Source organism: Mustela putorius, unplaced genomic scaffold (genome assembly GCF_011764305.1).
Source record: "Mustela putorius furo isolate JIRA1106 unplaced genomic scaffold, ASM1176430v1.1 tig00000585_pilon_pilon_pilon, whole genome shotgun sequence".
Classification (NCBI taxonomy): Eukaryota; Metazoa; Chordata; class Mammalia; order Carnivora; family Mustelidae; genus Mustela; species Mustela putorius.
Window position 1 is genome coordinate 4025535 of NW_025421424.1, and position 19407 is coordinate 4044941.

The 19407-nt window shown below is 39.4% G+C and overlaps 2 protein-coding genes and 1 non-coding gene across 6 annotated transcripts in view; 2 read left to right on the forward strand and 1 right to left on the reverse strand.

The window, feature by feature from the left end:
• Nucleotides 1–19407, forward strand: part of SPAG17 (sperm associated antigen 17) — a 222864-nt gene that overhangs the window by 202627 nt on the left and 830 nt on the right. For all 3 annotated transcript variants that reach the window (XM_045081852.1, XM_045081851.1, XM_045081853.1), the window contains exon 48: nt 1124–1268. In XM_045081852.1, coding sequence (XP_044937787.1) covers nt 1124–1263 — 140 coding nt within the window. In that variant the 3' untranslated portion in view covers nt 1264–1268. The remainder of the gene's footprint in view (nt 1–1123; nt 1269–19407) is intronic.
• LOC123392557 lies at nt 3808–3993 on the forward strand. The gene has a single exon (XR_006607308.1). It is a non-coding gene; the product is annotated as a U2 spliceosomal RNA (small nuclear RNA).
• The window catches only part of WDR3 (WD repeat domain 3), a 30056-nt gene continuing 24020 nt past the window's right edge, over nt 13372–19407 (reverse strand). For both annotated transcript variants that reach the window (XM_004771053.3, XM_004771054.3), the window contains exons 23-27: nt 19220–19267; nt 18291–18334; nt 16551–16679; nt 14729–14822; nt 13372–14120 (exon numbers count right to left, since the gene is read on the reverse strand). In XM_004771053.3, the coding sequence (XP_004771110.1) occupies nt 13965–14120; nt 14729–14822; nt 16551–16679; nt 18291–18334; nt 19220–19267 (471 nt within the window). In that variant the 3' untranslated portion in view covers nt 13372–13964. The remainder of the gene's footprint in view (nt 14121–14728; nt 14823–16550; nt 16680–18290; nt 18335–19219; nt 19268–19407) is intronic.

Below are 19407 nucleotides of genomic sequence, written 5' to 3' on the forward strand. Positions count from 1 at the left end.
TCTAGATTTGGCTGAAAGAAATGAATCAGGAGAGAAATGTTAAATAATATGAATGAGACGTAATTGAAGCAGCAATATCCAAAGAAGAGCAAAAGAATGATCAGGAACAGAGATGAAGGGTTGGTCTTGGTGAGGGAGTCGGCAAAGATGGCTAAGATTCCAGACATTCTGAGGTGAAGGGGAAATTTAGGGGAACTTGTGTCAAAGGACCTTGATTTCACAGTAGAAATGGAGCTGAATTCATTTGTCCACTTGTTTCAAAGGTAAGTGTCTCTAATTTGCTAGGAACTGTTCTAGGCAGTGAACAAGAGACAAAAATCCCTGCCCTCTTGTAGCTTACATTTCGTTGTGGGGGGGGGGGAGTCTGTATACAAAATAAGTAAAATATGGGCCATACTGGTGCTAAGTACAATAGAGAAAAATGAAAAGTAGGAAAGAGGGTACAGGGAGTGTTAAGGAGGATTCCTATTTAATAAAAGTGAGAAGACCTCACTGGGGATGTGAGGTTCCCCCCCCATATTGGTGGCAGGGTTCTTCTGTAGTGATAGAAGGAAAATAACCAAAGAATAAGAAGTTTTTTCCTCCAGGAATTAAATCAAGTCTTCATATCCTCATCACAGATTATTGGATGCTTATTTAGACTACCTGATCCCTGCTGCCAGTCACAGCAATTAAGTCATTTTGCATTTATGCTAATAAAACATCTATTTCCTGCTCATAGATTAAAGGTACCTATCAGTTAGGCGCAGATAAAGGAGGAAGAGAGTTTTATTAGATCTTTTATCTACTTCTAAAGTCAAAGTGAGAATTCATAGCCCATTTCCCGAAATCTGTCCCTATCCCTGGATGTTGATGTGATTTGGGACCTGGTTATGGTGACTGGTGGCTCCCATAGAAGGACTAGCCACAGTCAGCAGAGAAGCGTACACTGGGTCAACAGGAGAAATCTAGGAAATCAATATCCATCCTACATCCCCTAAGCCTAGGATTCACATTGCATAGAAAAGTACCCAAAATTGAGCTAATGATGCTAGAGAGGAGGTTCTGATTCTAAAATGTAATCTGAGTTTGTATATACAAATCATTTGGTCATGAAAGTCATATTCCTTAATGAGTATTTTACCAGTTTTAGCAGGTAGCAATTATGATAACAGACCCAAAGATTTTCCTCAGGGAAAAGAAAATCCCATGGTCCACAGGACTTCTACGATTTCTTCCTCTACACTTGGAGTCTTCATGTCCCGTAAAATTTCTCAACGTTAAATCCAGTAAGTACAAACGGGAACTTGATCTTCAGCCATTCAAATGTGAGGCCTTAGACCTCATGTTTGGTCTTCTCTTATAGCCAGAAACCAATAAGCCACTTAATCTGGTGGGATGGAAATACTGGTTTTCAATAATTAGAATAGCTACTCCCATGTATACATGATCATATCTAATCTTCAGACTAGCAGTAAGATAGCTGTTATCTTTCCCGCTTTATAAATAAGGAGTGAAGCTCAGAGAATCTTAAGTAGATCATGTAAAAATCTAATCTGCTTCAGTGTGATTCTAAAGTTTGCTCGTTTAAGCACTGTTTTCAGTGTTAAGCTGACCTTCCAAAAAGCACGAGCAGCAACACAGGGATGTCCTTCTGGACTGGAAAATTTACAATTAAGCCTATGGTTGTCAAACATTTTGGACACGAGATTCTTTAAATATTCTTAAAAATTAAGTATCCCGAAAAGCTTTCATTCACATGGGTCTTATCTATCACAATTACCAAATTGGAATTAAAACAGAAAAAAATTTCTATGTAAAAACCATAATAAAGCCAATATATTAACAGATTTTTTAAATGAAAAATAACTATTTTCTGTAACAAAGATTTATTACTCATGAGACATTGTTTTACATTTTTATAAATTTCTTCATTGCCTGGCTTAATAGAGCACGGCTGGGTTCTCCCTCCTGCTCTATATTTGGTCTGTCACGATATCAGACATCACACAGCCCCTGGAAAACTCCACTGGATGCTCATGGAGAAAAAGCCAGAAAGCCTCTTGTATTAATTTCCTAGAGCTGCTGTAACAAATTTGTACTAGTTTCTAGGGGCGGCCATGACAAAGCAGCATAAACCAGGTGGTTTAAAACAAGATATTCTCTTGTAGTTCAGGAGGGCAGAGGGCCAAAATCAAGGTGTCGGGGGTGGGAGGTGGAGGTTCCTTCTGGAGACTGAGGGAGAATTTGTTCCATGCCCCTCTCCTAATGTCTGGTGGTTGCCAGGAATTCTTTGGTGTTCCTTGGTTTATTACTACATCACTTTAATCTCTTCCTCTGTCTCAAATTCTTCCTGGTGTATATGTTTCTGCCTGTCTCCTTATAAGAATATCACTCATTAGATTTAGGGGCTACCCTAATCCTGAGTGTCATCTTAAGGTCATCTTCACAGTTTCTGGCAGACATACCCAGTGTAATTGGCTTCTGATCCCCCAATATTCCTATCTATCTCATGTGCAAGATATGTCCATCCCATCCCAACATTCCCCAAATTCTTCACCCGTTCCAGCATTAACCCCACACCTAAATTCTCATCAAAATAAGCATTAACTCAGTTTCACATCTCATCCCTCTAAATCAAGTATGGGTAAGATGCTGGTATGACCAGCCTCAGTCTCCCTTCCATTGGTGGATGTGTGGAGCTAGAAAATAAGCTGTCAGCTTGCAACATCTGCTGGTGGAGAAAGTATAGGATAGATATTCCCAAAAGGAAGAAAGTGGAAGGAATAGAGTCACTAGGCTAATTTCATGAAGTTTCAAGGCCTTAGAATAATCATTTGTGGCATGATCTGCCTTCTGGGCCCGCAGAGGCTTCACCAACCCCAACCTCCAGGCCTTCAGAAGCCCCCACCCTCTCCATCCTCAGCCTGGGACAAAGTCTTACCCTTTGGGCAGCTCATTTCCTGCTTACAGAATCCCAGAAGTCTGGCAGCCTTCCTTCATCTTGTCCTATCTCCCTGTCAAGGCCAAACCAGCAGCATTTCTGCTCATGTAGCATTCTCAAAAACCTGTCAGTCTTCATGGAAGTCAAGGAGATCCACGTCATTAGACACGAGGCTTCTCCACAGATCCTTCCTGGATAACTGCACTTCTATTCCTGGCTTCTGCTGAGATGCCGGATTGGGTCTGTGGTCATAAACCTAATCTCTCCAGCACACACATCCTTGGTGACCACTCCAGGGTATGCCTTTGCAATGTGTTGGCAGTATGGACAGAACGTTAATTTTCGAACTCATCATGTTTTAGTTCCTTTTTCTAACCAGTTCCTTCCTCAAATTCTTTCTTTCCCCTTGCATTTTACTATAAGCAGCAAGAAACCAGGCCACATCTTTCATTTTTGCTTGGAAACCTCATTGTTTACAAGTTCTTCTTTAAACCAAGAAGCAGAACACAATTCAGCCAAGGTTTTTGCCACCTTTTAGCTTTTCCTCCAGTGTCCGACAACATGTTCATTTCTGAGGTTGCACCAGAAGCACCTTTAATGTTTATACTTCTATCAGTATTTTTGTTCATGGTGATGTAGAAATTCTCCGAGACGACAGAAACTTTCTCTGCTGCCGCCATGGCCTCCTTCTGAACCGTCACCAAAATTGTTTTTAAGTCCTTATGTCTACTAATGATCATTTAAAGATACTTAGACTTTTTAATCACACTTCTCAAAATTCTCCCTTTACTCACTGCCCAATTCCAAAGCCACTTCCACAAATTTAGGCCTTTGTTCCAGCAGCATCCCACTTCCTGGTATCACTGTTAGTTTCCTGAGGCTTCATCGCTTCTCGGCCTTTTGGCTAAGATCAAGTGTAGTTTCCTGAGGCTTCATTACCACAACCTGATTTAAGACAAGTTAGTATTTCCTTGCAGTTCAGGAAACCAAAGCGTTCAGGGCTGGTTCCAGCTAGAGGCTGAAGAATTTGTTCCTGCTGCTCTCCTAGCTTCTGGCAGTAGTCGGTTCTTGGTGTGCCTTGGCTAAAAGCTACATCACGCCAATTCCAGTCTCAGCCTCTGTGGTCACATGGCCTCCTTCCCTGTGTCTCCTCACACTACATTCTTACATGGCAACAGTCACTGAATTTAGGGCCCACTTCAATCTAGTATGACCTCATCTTAACTAACTACCTTTATAAAGACCCTATTTCTAAATAAGGTTACATTCACAGGTTCTAGGTAGATGTAAATTTTTGGAGACCACTCTTCAAACTACTACAGATTTTAATATTGTTTTGAGAATATTTCTGACCTTGCAAACTCCTTGAAAAAGGGTCTTATAGACCCCGAGAGGTCTTAAAATATACTTTGGGAACCAGTGAAATCACAGTTTATGTCAGTTCTACTCTATGACTTTTGGAAGTTACTCTAAACTGAGAAATGGTGAAATCTACATCGATAGCTAGACAACTCTGAACTACAGAACAGCGTTTGAATAGATACATAATTCCTGTTGGCACCAATATATCCTAAGTAATTTCGTGAATCTATCTAATAGAAGAAATGTCTTAAGTGATGTTGCCTTTACGCCTCTGTTCATAGTATCAGAGTTAATGTGATTGAAAGATGCCCATTATACTTATTCTTTTATTATAAAGACAAATATCTAGTGTAAAGATTCTAATATCACCAAGAGCTAACAGAAAATATTTTAGTCTTTTTCTTTCCCATCCCTTCTAATGTGTGTGTGTGTACTGGAATCATTCTGTAGTTTTAGATCTCGTGTAGTTCACGCAGTAACAAGAGTACCGTTCTTGTGTTTGAGCCAGTAACCACTTCACAGTAACTTTATGAAGGTAGATACTTATGTGCCTAATTTATAGATGAGGAATCCAAAACATCACATTACGTAATTCGCTGTATAGAAGCTCTATTAGTTATCTGTTCCTACATAACAAATTACCCCAAAACTTACTGGCTTAAAGCAACAGACACTTAAGATCTCATAGCTTCTGTGGTTCCAGAATCCAGACAGAGCTCAGTTGGATCCTCTGGCTTACCTAGGAATGAATGTGCTTTCAGCCCACTGAGATAGTCGTCAGCAGGATGTGGTTCCTTGCCACGTGAGGCTCTCCTAAAGGAATCTCACGGCAGGGCAGCTGGGTTTATCAGAACAAGAAGAGCCTGAGAGTGTGAGCAAGGCAGAATTCAGTGTTTTATAACCCAGTCCTGGAACAGACATCCTATTGTTTGCTGTATTCTGTTCTTCAGAAGCCAGTCTCTAGGTCCTGCCCACACTCACAGGAAGGAATTACACAAGGGCAACTTCCATGTGACCTAACAAGGGCTGGGGCCAGTGACTGTTGGACCATGTGTGCTCAGTGTTTGCTCAGTCCTAAAATCACATGAGAGCTGCTTGCAGCCCACATTTCAGAAATAATGACAGAACTTAGAACATAAGGTGATGTTATTCCTAAGAACCTCAGTCTCATCTCAAAACTTGGGATCTTTAATTGTGAGGAAAGGGGGCAGGTTGTGGATAGTGTATGTAGGCCAGGTGGCTTCTTCCTGAGTTTGTGGTTGGCCTGGAAAGGTTACACTGAGCAGGCTCATCAGTTGTACTGATAAGGAGGTGGAACCCTACATACAGTTTTGAGCCCAACGACAGAGACACCACTGCCTCCTTGGTCACTGTCCTACACCCTCTCCCAGGTTTAGAGATTTCTTTGGGAGATCTATGACTTAGGACACTTGAACTGAGAAACCATTTAATAACCAAGTACACCAAGCACCTAACTTCCAGCCAGGGAATCTCAAAATGGTTAAGCGTTACCTTCTTTACATAGAGACATATATAAAGATATAAAAGCTTAGATGTTCTATGCCCAATAAACCATTCATGAGGCTTTTCTCTATGGCATCAGCAGCTTCTACAGCTAGCTACACTGCATAGTTTGCAAGGTGTGTTACTCGTTACATGGTTCTGGTACTAAGGACTGAATCTAGCCAATGACCAGCTAAGTCAGTAAATGCTGACTTAATGACTAGAAACTGGCTTGGCTTAAAAATTTTAAGAAGTTTTTTTTTAAAGATTTTATGTACTATTTTAGAGTATGAGTGGGGAGAGGCCAAGGCAGGAGAAATTAGCTGAAGCAAACTCTGTGGATCACAGAGCCCGACAAGGGGCTTTTGATCCCACAACTGCAAGATCATGACCTGTGCCAAAACCGAAAGTCAGATGCTGAGCCACACAGGGGCCTCTAAAATCTACTTTATAACTGACTAGTTAACCTCAAACCTTTAGGGTTAAGGAGATTCAAGTATTTTGACCAAAAGTTAGAGCTCAGTTACTTCCTGTACACATCATTTCATCTGTCCTAAGCTCTCCTTCTCTTTGGTTTGTGTAATACCTACCAGACAGACACACCTTTAAATCCCCTACTGTTCATCTTACCTAAGCTATGGGAAAGCAACACTTTTATTAAATACAAGTAGAGTACCCTCCTGACCTTGTTTTGGTTTGGAAAACATCAAAAACATTAATGGGAAATGCTAGTTTCCTATTTTCTGATGAACACTTCCAAGCGCAAACGTGATACGGATCCAGCCTTTGCTCATTGAAGAATTAGGATATCTTTCAATAAGTAACTAACTCTCCTCCCTAGTGACAGGAACAGATGCTTAAAGAAAAGGCTGCTTCTTCAGACGAGAAGCACCTAGAATCCACTATCTCTTCTCTTACCTTTTTGTAGTTAAGCATCAGGAACTCTATGTTACAATAATCTTTACTTATATTCTGTGCAACGAATAATACCACCATGTTCCTTACCTTACTTCAGTGACTGTGTTGTTATGGTCAGGAACTGTACCAGACTTGTGGCTAGGGACCATCAGATAACCACACCACAAGAACTGCAGTTCTGAAACTGGCAAGAAAATGGTGGCACCACAATATAGCATCTTAAATGAAATGGACAAATTCACAGGACACCTGATTGGAGAAGATACACAGAGAGAAAAGATGGCAGTGGAGCAGGAGTACCCTATGCTCATTTTGTCTAATGATAAAATCACTATAAATACCCCAGAAATCAACCTTACGACTGACAGACAAGCTCCACAACTAAAGGGAGAGAAGAGGCCACATCAAAGAAGCAGGAAGTGTGGAAATGTGTTTTAGGGGAGAAATGGATCATGGCTGCTGTGGAGGGGAGGGAACTGTGGTCGTGGAGAAGGGCAGGAGAGAGCAGCAGCCAGGGGGGCAAATCCAGGAGAATATTTCCTAGAAGCCATTGGCTTGGAAAATGAGAAGGCTTAATTTCTTTGGGTTCTTACAAAGAGTGAGACTTAAAGCCTGGAGTTTTAAAGGTCAACAGGTTTGGCTGGGATAGAGCCCAGAGGGTACTGTGGTGCCCCAGAAGAGAAGGCAGGCAAACGACCTGGGGGCAAACAGCATGGAAACAGCCATCTGGAAAAAATGCATAGGATATGGGTGTGTGTGTGTGTGTGTGTGTAGGGGGCGGATTATCAATATTCAGATACCTCTCTGAAAACAAAGGAGCTGGCTGGTGACATTTCCCTTGAGCCAACACCCCTCACCCCCCCAAAACACACCCATCAGAAGGAAGCAGCTCAGCACTGACACTGGCTGTCTAACTTGCTTACAACAGACCCCACACCCCTGTGCTCTTAGGACTGCCTTCTTAGTCAAGCTTGCCTCAGCTGTAATGTGGTGGGCCACTACCCCCGAATATCAGCACAAACCCCTACCCACACACATCTCTCCACCAGAGTTCTGCAGGGCCTCAGTTTTGGTGGAGTGGTGTCAAAACTCATTTCATAGGTAGACCAGAGTATACCTAGTTAAAACTCACCACATTCAGGCCAGGGACCAAACACTGTCCACAGCAAATAAGGAGAGCCTCTACAGAGGACTGGCCTAAAAGACAGAACGGCCAAAACACAACAGCAGAGTGTAGGCAGCACACACTGGAGACACTCCCTGAAGCACCAGCTCTGAGCACTACATGACCTCTTTTTCAAAAAGACCATTACTTTCAGGAGCAGAAATCCTAATGGGCTTTTCTAACACATAGAAAAAAGTAGAGATTAGACACAATGCCAAGACAGAGTAATTTATTCCAAATGCAAGAACAAGATAAGGCCACAGACAGAGATAAAAGCATAACAAATATAAGTAACATAACTGATGGAGAATTTAAAGCAACAATCATAAGGATACTCACTGGGCTTGAGAAAAGAACAGAAGATATCAGTGATATCTGATATCAGAATCAGAAATGAAGAATGAAGAATGCAATAAATGAGACTGGAAACAGGTTTGATGCAATGAAGAGTAGGCTGGAAGAAACAGAGGAATGAATTAACAAGAAAACAAAGGAAAATAATGAAGCTGAAAAAAACAAGAAAAAGAATTATGTAACATGAAAATAGACTTAAGGAACTTAGTGACTCCATCAAATGTAGTAACATTCCTATCATAGGTGTCTCAGAAGAGAAAGAGAGAGAAAGGGGGGCAGAAAACTTATTTTAAGAAATAACAGCAGGGGCGCCTGGGTGGCTCAGTGGGTTAAAGTCTCTGCCTTCGGCTCAGGTCATGATCCCAGGGTCCTGGGATGGAGCCCCGCATCGGGCTCTCTGCTCAGCAGGGAGCCTGCTTCCCCCTCTCTCTCTGACTCCCTCTCTGCCTACTTGTAATCTCTGTCTGTCAAATAAATAAATAAAATTTAAAAAAAAAAAAAAGAAAAGTAACAGCAGAGGGGCACCTGGGTGGCTCAGTGGGTTAAGCCTCTGCTTTCTGCTCAGGCCATGATCTCAGGGTCCTGGGATTGAGCCCCGCATGGGGGGGGTGGTTCTCTGCTCAGCAGGGAGCCTGCTTTCCCTTCTCTCCCTTCTCTCTGTGCCTGCTGCTCTGCCTACTTGTGATCGCTCTCTGTCCAAAAAATAAAAAATAAAATAATAATACTAGAAAACTTCCGAATCTGGGGAAGGAAACAGATATTCAGATCCAGGAGGCACAGGGAACTCCCATGAAATCAACAAAAACAGGTCAACAACAAGACATGCTATAATTGAATTTGCAAAATATATTGATAAAAAAATCTTAAAACCAACAAGACAAAAGAAATCCCTAACTTATAAGGGAAACCCATAAGGCTAGCTGGAAGTTTCTCAAGAGAAATTTGGCAAGCCAGAAGGGAGTGGCCTGATATATTCAAAGTGCTGAATGGGAAAAATCTGCAGCCAAAAATACTCCATCCAGCAAAACTATTGTTCAGAATAGAAGGAGAGAAAGAGCTTCCCTGACAAAAATGAAAGGAATCCATGACCACTAAACCAGCACTGCGAGAAATATTAAAGGGGACTCTGAGTGCAAAAGAGAGACCAAAAGTGGCAAAGGTGAGAAAGGGTCTGAGAAAATCTCCAGAAATGAGAAAATAAGTAATAAAGTGGCAATAAATACATGTCTATCAATAATTACTTTTAATGTAAATAGACTAAACAACCAAAAGACACACAAAATGGATAAAAAAAGACTCCTCTATATGCTGCCTACAAGAGGGTCATTTTAAAGACACCTACAGATTGAATGTGAGGGGGTAGAGAACTTTTTATCAAGCAAATGGATGTCAAAAGAAAGCCAGAGGAGCAATCCATCTATTGGAAAAACAAGACTATAAAAATGGATAGAGGCTATAAAAACAAAGGGGACACTCCAATAAGAAGATGTAACAATTGTAAATATTTATGTCCCCAAATTGGGAGAACCCCCACATATAAGACAATAACAAAAATAACAAACATAAAGGAACTATATGGATTATAACAATAATAGTAGGGGACTTTAACACTCCATTCACAACAGTGGACAGATCACCTAAACAGAAAATCAACAAGGAAACAATGGCTTTGAATGATGCAGATGGACTTAAAAGACATATTCAGAACATTCCATTCTAAAGCAGAATACAAATTCTTTTCAAGTACATTCTCCAGAAAAGATCACATATTAGGTCACAAAACAGGCTTCAACAAATACAAAAAGACTAAGATCATACCTACCTTTTCTGACCACCATACTATGAAACTAGAAGTAAAGTGCAAGAAAAAAATCTGGAAAGACTACAAATACATGGAGGTTAAACAACACGCTTCTAAAACCATGAATGGGTTAACCGGGAAATCAAAAATACAAGGAAACAAATGAAAACAAAAATGTAACAGTCCAAAATCTTTTGGATGCAGCAAAAGTGGTCCTAGAGGGAGGCACATAGCAATACAGCCCTTCCTCAAGAAGAAAATTTTCAAATAAACAACCCAAGGAGCTGGAAAAAGAAGCCTAAATCCAGCATAAGGGAAGTAATAAAAATTACAGCAGAAATATGTGATATAGAAACTAAAAAAACAACAGATCAGATAGATGACATTAAGAGCTGGTTCTTTGAGAAAAATCAGTAAAACTGATAAATCTCTAGCCAGATATATCAAGAAAAAAAGAGAAAGGACTCAAAATCACAAATGAGAGATGATAAATTAACAATTATAAGATAATATTATGAAAAATTATATGCCAACAAACTGGACAACCTGGAAAAAATGGATAAATTTCTGGAAACATATAAACTACCAAAATTGAAACAAGAATAGAAAACGTGAGCAGGTTGATAATCAACCAACAAAAGTCCAGGCCCAGAGGGCTTCACAGGGGAATTCTACCAAACATTTAAAGATTAATACCTATTCTTCTCAAGCTGTTCCAAAAAATGGAAGAGGAAAGAAAACTTCCAAATTCATCCTATAACACCAGCATTAGCCTGATACCAAAACTAGATAAAGATTCCACTAAAAAAGAGAACTAAAGGCCAACATCCCTGATGAACATGGATGCAAAATTTCTCAATAAAATAATAGCAAACTGAATCCAACAGTACATTAAAAGAATCATTCACCACAATCAAGTGGGATTTATTCCTGGGCTACAAGGGTGGTTCAACATATTCACAAATCAATCAACGTGATACACCACATTAATAAAAGAAAGGATAAGAACCATATGAGCCTTTCAATAGACGCAGAAAAAGCATTTGACAAAGTACAACATCAATTCATAATAAAAACCCTCAACAAAGTAAGTTTAGAGGGAACATATTTCAACATAATAAAGACCATATATGAAAAACCCACAGTTAATATCATCCTCAATGTGAAAAACTGAGAACTTTTCCTCTATGGTCAGGAACGCGACAGGGATGTCTACTCTCACCACTTTTATTCAACACAGCCACAACAATCAGACAACAAAAAGAAAGAGAAGTCATCCAAATTGCAACAAAGAAGTAAAACTTTCACTATTTGCAGAAGACCTGACACTATGAAAAAACGTGAAAAACTCCACTAACAAAACTGCTAGAACTGATAAACAAGTTCAGTAAAGTTGGAGGATACAAAATCAATATACAGAAATCTGTTGCATTTCTATACACTAGTAATGAAGCAGGAGAAAGAGAAATCAAGGAACCAATCCCATTTACAATTGCACCAAAACCAAGATACGTAGGTATGGTACTGGCACAAAAATAGACACATAGAACAAGAGAAAAGAAAACCCAGAAACAGACCCACAACTATATGGTCAATTAATCTTTGACAAAGCAGGAAAGAATATCTGATGTCAAAAAGATAGTCTCTTTAAAAAGTGGTGTTGGGAAAACCAAACAGAAACATGCAAAAGAAAGAAACTAGACCACTTCCTTAAATCAAACATAAAAATCTATTCAAAATGGATTAAAGACCTAAATGTGAGACAGGAAACCATCAAAATCCTGGAGGACACAGGCAGTAACCTCTTTGGACACTGGCCATAGCAACTTCTAGATATTGCTCCTGAGGCAAGGAAAATTAAAGCAAAAATAAACTATTGGGACTTCATCAAAATAAAAAGGTTCTGCACTGTAAAGAAAACAGTTGACAAAACTAAAGGGCAATAAAATGGGAGAAGATATTTGCAAGTGACATATCTTTTTTTTTTTTAAAGATTTTATTTATTTATTTATTTGACAGACAGAGATCACAGTAGACAGAGAGGCAGGCAGAGAGAGAGGAAGGGAAGCAAGCTTCCTGCTGAGCAGAGAGCCTGACGCGGGACTTGATCCCAGGACCCTGAGATCATGACCTGAGCCGAAGGCAGTGGCTCAACCCACTGAGCCACCCAGGCGCCCCGCAAGTGACATATCTGATAAAGGGTTAATATCCAAATACATAAAGAACTTATCAAATTCAACACCCCAAAACAACTAATCCAATTTAAAAACGTACAGAAGACATGAATAGTTTTCCAAAGAAGACATAGTTGGCCAACAGATAGATGAAAAGATGCTCAACATCACTTACCAAAGAAATGCAAATCAAAACCACAATGAGGTATTACCTCACACCTGTCAGAATTGATAAAATCAACAACACAAGAAACAAGTGTTGGCGAGGATGTGGAGGAAGGAGAACTCTGCCCTGCTGGTGGGAATGCCAGCTGGTGCAGCCACTCTGGAAAACAGCATGGAGCTTCTTCAAAAAATTAAAAACAGAACTACTCTATGATCCAGCAACAGAACTACTCTATGATCCAGCAATTGCACTACTGGGCATGTACCCAAAGGATACAAAAATACTAATTCAAAAGGATATATGCACCTTCAGCTGTTTATAGCAGCATTATCTACAACAATCAAATAGGGAAACAGACCACATGTCCATCCACTGATGAATAAGATGTAGTATACACACACACAATGGAATATTACTCAGCCATAAAAAAGAATGAAATCTTGCCATTTGCTATGATGTGGATGGAGCCAGCCAGTATAATTCTAAGTGAAATTAAGTCAGAGAAAGACACCATATAATTTCACTCATATGTGAAATTTAAGAAAAAAACAAAAGAGCAAAGGGTGGGGGGGGGGACAAACCAAGAAAAACAGATTCTTAACTATAGAGAATAAACTGATGGTTACTGGAGAGGAGGTGGGTGGGGGGATGGGCTAAACAGGTAATGAGGATTAAGGAAGGCACTTGTGATGAGCACCAGATGTTCTACGGAAGTGTTAAATCGATGTGCTGGGCGTGTGCCTCTAATATTACAGTATATATTAACTAACTGGAATTTAGATAAATCTTTTAAAAAAACATCAAAAAAAGGTCACAGAAGTCTGCACAGAACTGCAACAAGGTTGGGGCAGTAACTTAAAAACTTCCAACGAATAGAAGTCAGGCCCAAAGGAATGTGTCCATTTCTTCTAGAATATTCCCACCTCCCCAAATTCTTACCATGCATGTACATATGTATGTATGTATTTATATCGCATCAATCACCCAGAAGCCTGGCAAGGCATCTCAGCTTGACTACAGTTTAATTAGAAACAACTATTTGGAGAATTATAAAAAACTAGCAATTAGATATTTTTATAAACCAATGTAACCCCTTGTAAGAGGTAAAGTTGAAAGAGGGTGTTTTAGTGAATTTTTATGGTCTTTTTCAGCTCTGTAAGTCCAAGACTGCATTTAATGGATGAGGGCAATCAATTGTGCACCTGACACTCTCTGAAGAGGCAAAACGTACTACAAAGAGTAACACATCATTAAATCTTCTGTTATCACAGAAATAAGCAAAACTCTTGAAATGTTCATTTCAGCTCTAGTAAAAAACTAGTTAAAAAAAATAAAAAGAGTTCATTGTTCCCTGCTGGAATACAATGGAACAACTCCTGAAGGGCTCAACCTTCAGGGGCATGGGAAGATTTTACATTATCATCCCCAGCAGTCCGCACTGGGCTTTTCTTCAGGCAAAGCTGGGAACCACATCCTGACACCTTCTGTAACCAAACAAACTCTTGCTACTTGGTTATTTTCAAGTTGACACCAATTCTACTGTTTAGAAGTCCTTTTAAATAAAAAGAAAAGGGCACCACATTTGCCACATTTGAGTTCTAAGTGTATGTTAAAATTAGCTTCTCCCTCTTTTTCCTCTTCCTCTTCTTTTCTTCCAACTGGCTGGTCGCATCAGCAAAAAACATAACTTCACTTTTTGCCTCACATTCCCTCTTGAGATATTCAAGACCTGCCATGTTGAATCCAATAACATCCTGGGGGGTGGGGGGAGCAGATAAGAAAAATTAAATGACCCTTCTCTGACTTCATTCAATACAGCAGTATATGTGAGTCAGGAGAACCAATGCTTCAGGTGTTCTTACTCATCCCTCGTCTAAGGTCTTTCTGGTCTGGTTTTATTTTCTTTTTTCTATTGCTACCAGCTCCAACAAAAATCTTCCCTCAAATACTGACAGATGTCTGGTCAGTACCACCAGAGACAAGGCACAGCTCACTGTGCTACTTCTAAGTCACACACACTCACTCACACACACACACACACCCCTCCCTAGTTACACACACACACACACACACACACACACACACACACACACACCCCTCCCTAGTTACACACACACACACACACACACACACACCACCCCCCCCCACCCCCCCTCCCTAGTTACTATACTTCTACAAGGATACCTACCCGGACTTGGCTGACTTTTGAAATAGTTGTTTCCTTTAACTTTTCAATCAGATGTCTGGTCAGTACCACCAGAGACAAGGCACAGATCACTGTGCTACTTCTAAGTCACACACACTCACTCACACACACACACACACCCCTCCCTAGTTACTATACTTCTACAAGGATACCTACCCGGACTTGGCTGACTTTTGAAATAGTTGTTTCCTTTAACTTTTCAATCACTGGCACAAGCATTTGGTTACTAGTAATCTGCCCAAAGTGAATCCTAATATGAAAACAAAACAGTCACGTTACAAAGAGAGGTAGTGGTTCTGGCTCTGCTTACCCCCTTCTAGAAAAGCAAATTGACAATATCAAAGTAAAACAACAACAAAAAACCCAAAAGGATTCATTTTACCCTATCATCATGGCAATACCGAAATGCTGGCAAAAAACAGCTAAAGATATTTCTCCCGTTACTCAGTTTTATCTGATGTTAATTTTAACACTACTATCCTAAGTTATGACATATTTGACTCATTTGCAAAGCTGGCTCTTTGCACAGCCATCTACCATGTGGCCACAGACTCTGATAATAGTATTTTATGGAGCACTCAGAGAGAAATGAGGACTCTAAGAAATGCTAACTCAACTAAGGTTTATTAATATTTCTAGTGAAGCCTCAGCAAAAAGGAGTTCCTGATCAGTGTCAGACTCCGACCTAGAATCCAAGATGACATCCATGAACTCATGCCCCCCAGTGCACATCCTCAAGCTCAGGGCCCACTGCAGGTCCTGTATGGCACTCCCCATCCACGACCCCCCCCCGACATGCTCAAAGCCCTCACAGTGTCTCACTTAGAATCAGTAACCCTGATTTCAAAAGTACAGAGGCCAGAGTGAAAAGAGATTATCAGTAGCATTGTTGAGTACCACCGTAAGGCTCAGGATTAAAATAGGGCAACAGAATACTAGAAACATACCATTATCTTTCTTTTGCTACTATCTTGATGGAATAAAAGGAACAAAGAACTAAGAAGCATGAAAATAGATCAATTCAAATACCAATTCATTAAATATACCTGTTTGGATTTTTTTTTTTTTTTAACTATTTGGAATTGGCTGATCAGTTTGTATTTTGTCTTCATAAGAGCGTTTTAAAGAGTGTTCTCTCTGTTTCTGTTCTCTGCTCTAACAGTTGGAGTCTGGGGTGCAGAGAGAAGGATACAAGAAGGGTATATTTTAAACTCCTATAAAATACATTCTGGGGTATCTGGGTGGCTCAGTGGGATAAAGCCTCTGCCTTCGGCTCAGGTCATGATCCCAGAGTCCTGGGATTGAGCCCCACATCGGGTTCTCTGCTCAGCATGGAGCCTGCTTCCTCCCTTTCTCTCTCTGCCTGCCTCTCTGCCTACCTGTGATCTGTCTGTCAAATAAATGAATAAAATTTAAAAAAATCATTCTTCTCAATTACACACTAAGAGGAACTGTTCATATTTAAGAATAATCGAAAAAACATATTTTGTTTCTTCCTTCTCTCCCTGTATGCCCTTACTTTTCCATTTGTTTCTACACAGACCTGAAACATAAAGTCACTGTTCCTTACAATGCTGTTATGAGGACAAAACTCAATTGTTTTGCTTAGAGTAAAAAACAAACAAACAGACAAGCAAATAAAAAAAAACACATATGAGACAAACTGGCCATTCAGTAATAGGTTCTCAGCAAACAGATAAGGACAAGAGCTACTGCAACCTGGAGACCCATGCTTACGCAAGCATCCCTGAGCCATGTTCCATCTTGTGACTTAAAGAGGTGGGCCATCGCTCTCCTTGTTTAAGGACATGACTGATTCCACGGGATAACAATTTTGTCATATAACAATGAAGTCCTATAACCGTCTCTCAGTCTGAAACATCAGACTTCTGAATCCCAGAGTGTTGACACCATCAGTTCAAGTAGCACTAGAGGAGTTAGGCCGAGCACACACAGTATTCTTAGGAAAGGCTGTTACCTGAGCAGAAAGAAGAGGCACCTACACAGGAGTTCAATATCAGAGCCCAGCTGGATGAATTCATTGAAGAGCTTAAGGATGTCTGGGACGTAAGAAAAAGGTAGCACAAGCAGAGACTCTTCCAGCTCACTGAAGAAGAGAATAAACATTAAAAATGCCACATTACTTAACACATTCAGTGTTTAAATCTTTTATTATTTTTCCCTCCCACTTTTATATTTGAACAGACCTCACCCATTTAGGGTTGAAACAACTATTCATCTATATTCTGGATGGTTCCCTCTTTTTAATATTCTATTTTTATATTTAATATTTTAATCTATTTGATGCATTCTGGTCCATGGAATGCTAGGACACTTTTTTTTTTTTTTTGAGAAATAACTAATTTGTTGAATATTCCACCTTTATATGATACTTCTTTCTGCCATACATTGAGACATACGAGATTCTGTTTGAGGGCTTTTAAGTCTGTTTAATGACTGAGTCTGACAATAACCCTATAATCTTTTAGTTTTGCTAATTTCACAGCTTTTTAATCTTCTGGCTTGTTTTGTTTTACTTTTCTTGAACTAGTTCTAGGATCATTTCATCAACTCCAATTCCAAATCTCAAGGGGATTTCAACTGTACTCACAAACCTGTAACTAGTTTAAAAAAACAAAACAAAAAAACCTTCTAAATCTTTAGAACACAGAATCTTCCCTTCTACGAATGCACAACACTTCCATTAATTTAAATTTTGTTTTACATTTCTCCAGGGAAGTTTCAGATTCTCAGACAGGTCTGTTTATTTCTTGTTGTAAGGGACAGATTTAGATATTAATTGTTTTGATGAAAATAACTTTCAGAAGATCAAACTCATAAATAAAATCCAAAGGTAAATCACAAATAAGAAACATTATCTTAAAAATATATGACAAAAGACACAAAGAATTCTTAAAATCCACTAAGAAACTACTGAAGAGTGTAAGAAAGGGCAAATAACTAAAAATTCACAGAAAAAAACCACAAATGGCCAACAAATAAAAAATCTGTTAATAATCGAAAGAAATTAAAATAATACAATACCACCTTTTGCCTCCAAAACTGGCAAAGAATTTTTGAAAGCCTGGTCAAAATCACTATAAGCTTTCTGGAAAGTAATTCAGCAACACAGACCTTTCAAAAGCTCATGCTGACTGATCAGTTATTGTTAGGCTACAACAAAGATTCCTATGGTGTTCACTGAAGCAATACTGATCAAAAGCAAAAAAATTAAAGCAAATCCAATAATAATTATCCATACGATGGAATGTTTGAGATAATTCAACTAATATTTTTGAAGAATATTAGTAACTTCAGCAAATGCTCAGGAAGTATTTCATGAAAAAGAAAAGGACATAAAATTAAATACATAGGATTCCAACTGTGTTTATACACAAGAAATAAGCCAAAGCAAATACACAACCAAAAAAGGTTACCAGGTGGTACTTGTGACTGATAATAGATGATTTCATTACCTACAATATAAAATAGGACTTCCTTTCATTTGTCTCTAAAAGTATCTCCTTTCATACTTTAGGAGGAGCCTCCTAGTTCTGCTTCAGAAAGGACAGTATAATATACTATTTTCCACCAAAATGTGGACATAATTAAACCTAGAAGAAAATAACCATGAATTATAATTTATTTCATGGTCAGACAGGCATTCAATAAATGCTGTTAGTTGTTATAATTATAGTCACTGTACATTGGAACTCACCTCGACTTGATTCCTTTAAAGATCTCCAACACATAAGCTGAAGGCTATGAAGGAAGCACAACAGCCTTAGCAATACTCTAGGTTGGTTTCTACTGAAGATCCCTTATTCCCCTCTAAAAAACCATGGATCCCACTCAAAGGAGAAACAATGCACTAAGATGGCAATACATGCCCAGGCTTAGAGTTTGTCCCATGTGGGTTCACCATCCAGCTCCGCCATTTCCCAACTCTGTTCCCTTCTATGCATAAATCCATTTGCCCATTTGTAAAATGAGGCCACACTGACTCACATGATGACCATGATGAATGAGACGTGCAAGTTAAGTACTAAGTAACTGGAGACTGCTATGTAAGCATACATTTCTCTCTCTCCTCCTTTATCTGATTTATGTCAACTTTTCCTCCAAAAATCTCAATTTCAAAGTTCATTTAGATGAAGAGAATCTTCAGATGGCTCTGGATACTGAATGTAACTAAGCACTAGAAAATATGAAAATGCGGGATGCCTGAGTGGCTCAGTCAGTTAAGTGCCTGCCTTTTACTCAGGTCATGATCCCAGGGTCCTGGGACTGAGTCCCACGTCAGGCTCCCTGCTCAACAGGGAGCCTGCTTCTCCCTCTATCTGCTGTTCCCTCTGTTTGTGCTCTCATGCTCTCCTGACAAATAAATATAAATCTTAAAAAAAAAAAAAAGAAAGAAAGAAAGAAAATAGGAGAATGCCAGTCCAATGCAACCAAAATGGGTGACTTAGAAGTTACAGTAAAATACTCCTTTTAAAACACTCAATACCAAGGAGAGAATGTTAATGGTGAAGTATTTCCCAATACATCCATCCTCAAATCATGCCTCTGTACTTCCTACTGTCCCTCCTTTGTCCCTGAAAGTAACTTCTGAGTAACCAAGGGGAAACTGGTAGACACTTTACTCACAGAGATATTGCCATAAGCCATCAGGATGGGGTTAATGGGAAGAGGAACCTATGAAGAAATGATTAGATCAAGTCATTATAAAAACAAGAATTTGATAGTGCTTGTCACAGGCAGGGTGATAACAGTACAGTTTTTAAAGAATATACAAGATCAGGCCTTTCAGTTTCCAGAGTGCTAATGAGTTTAGG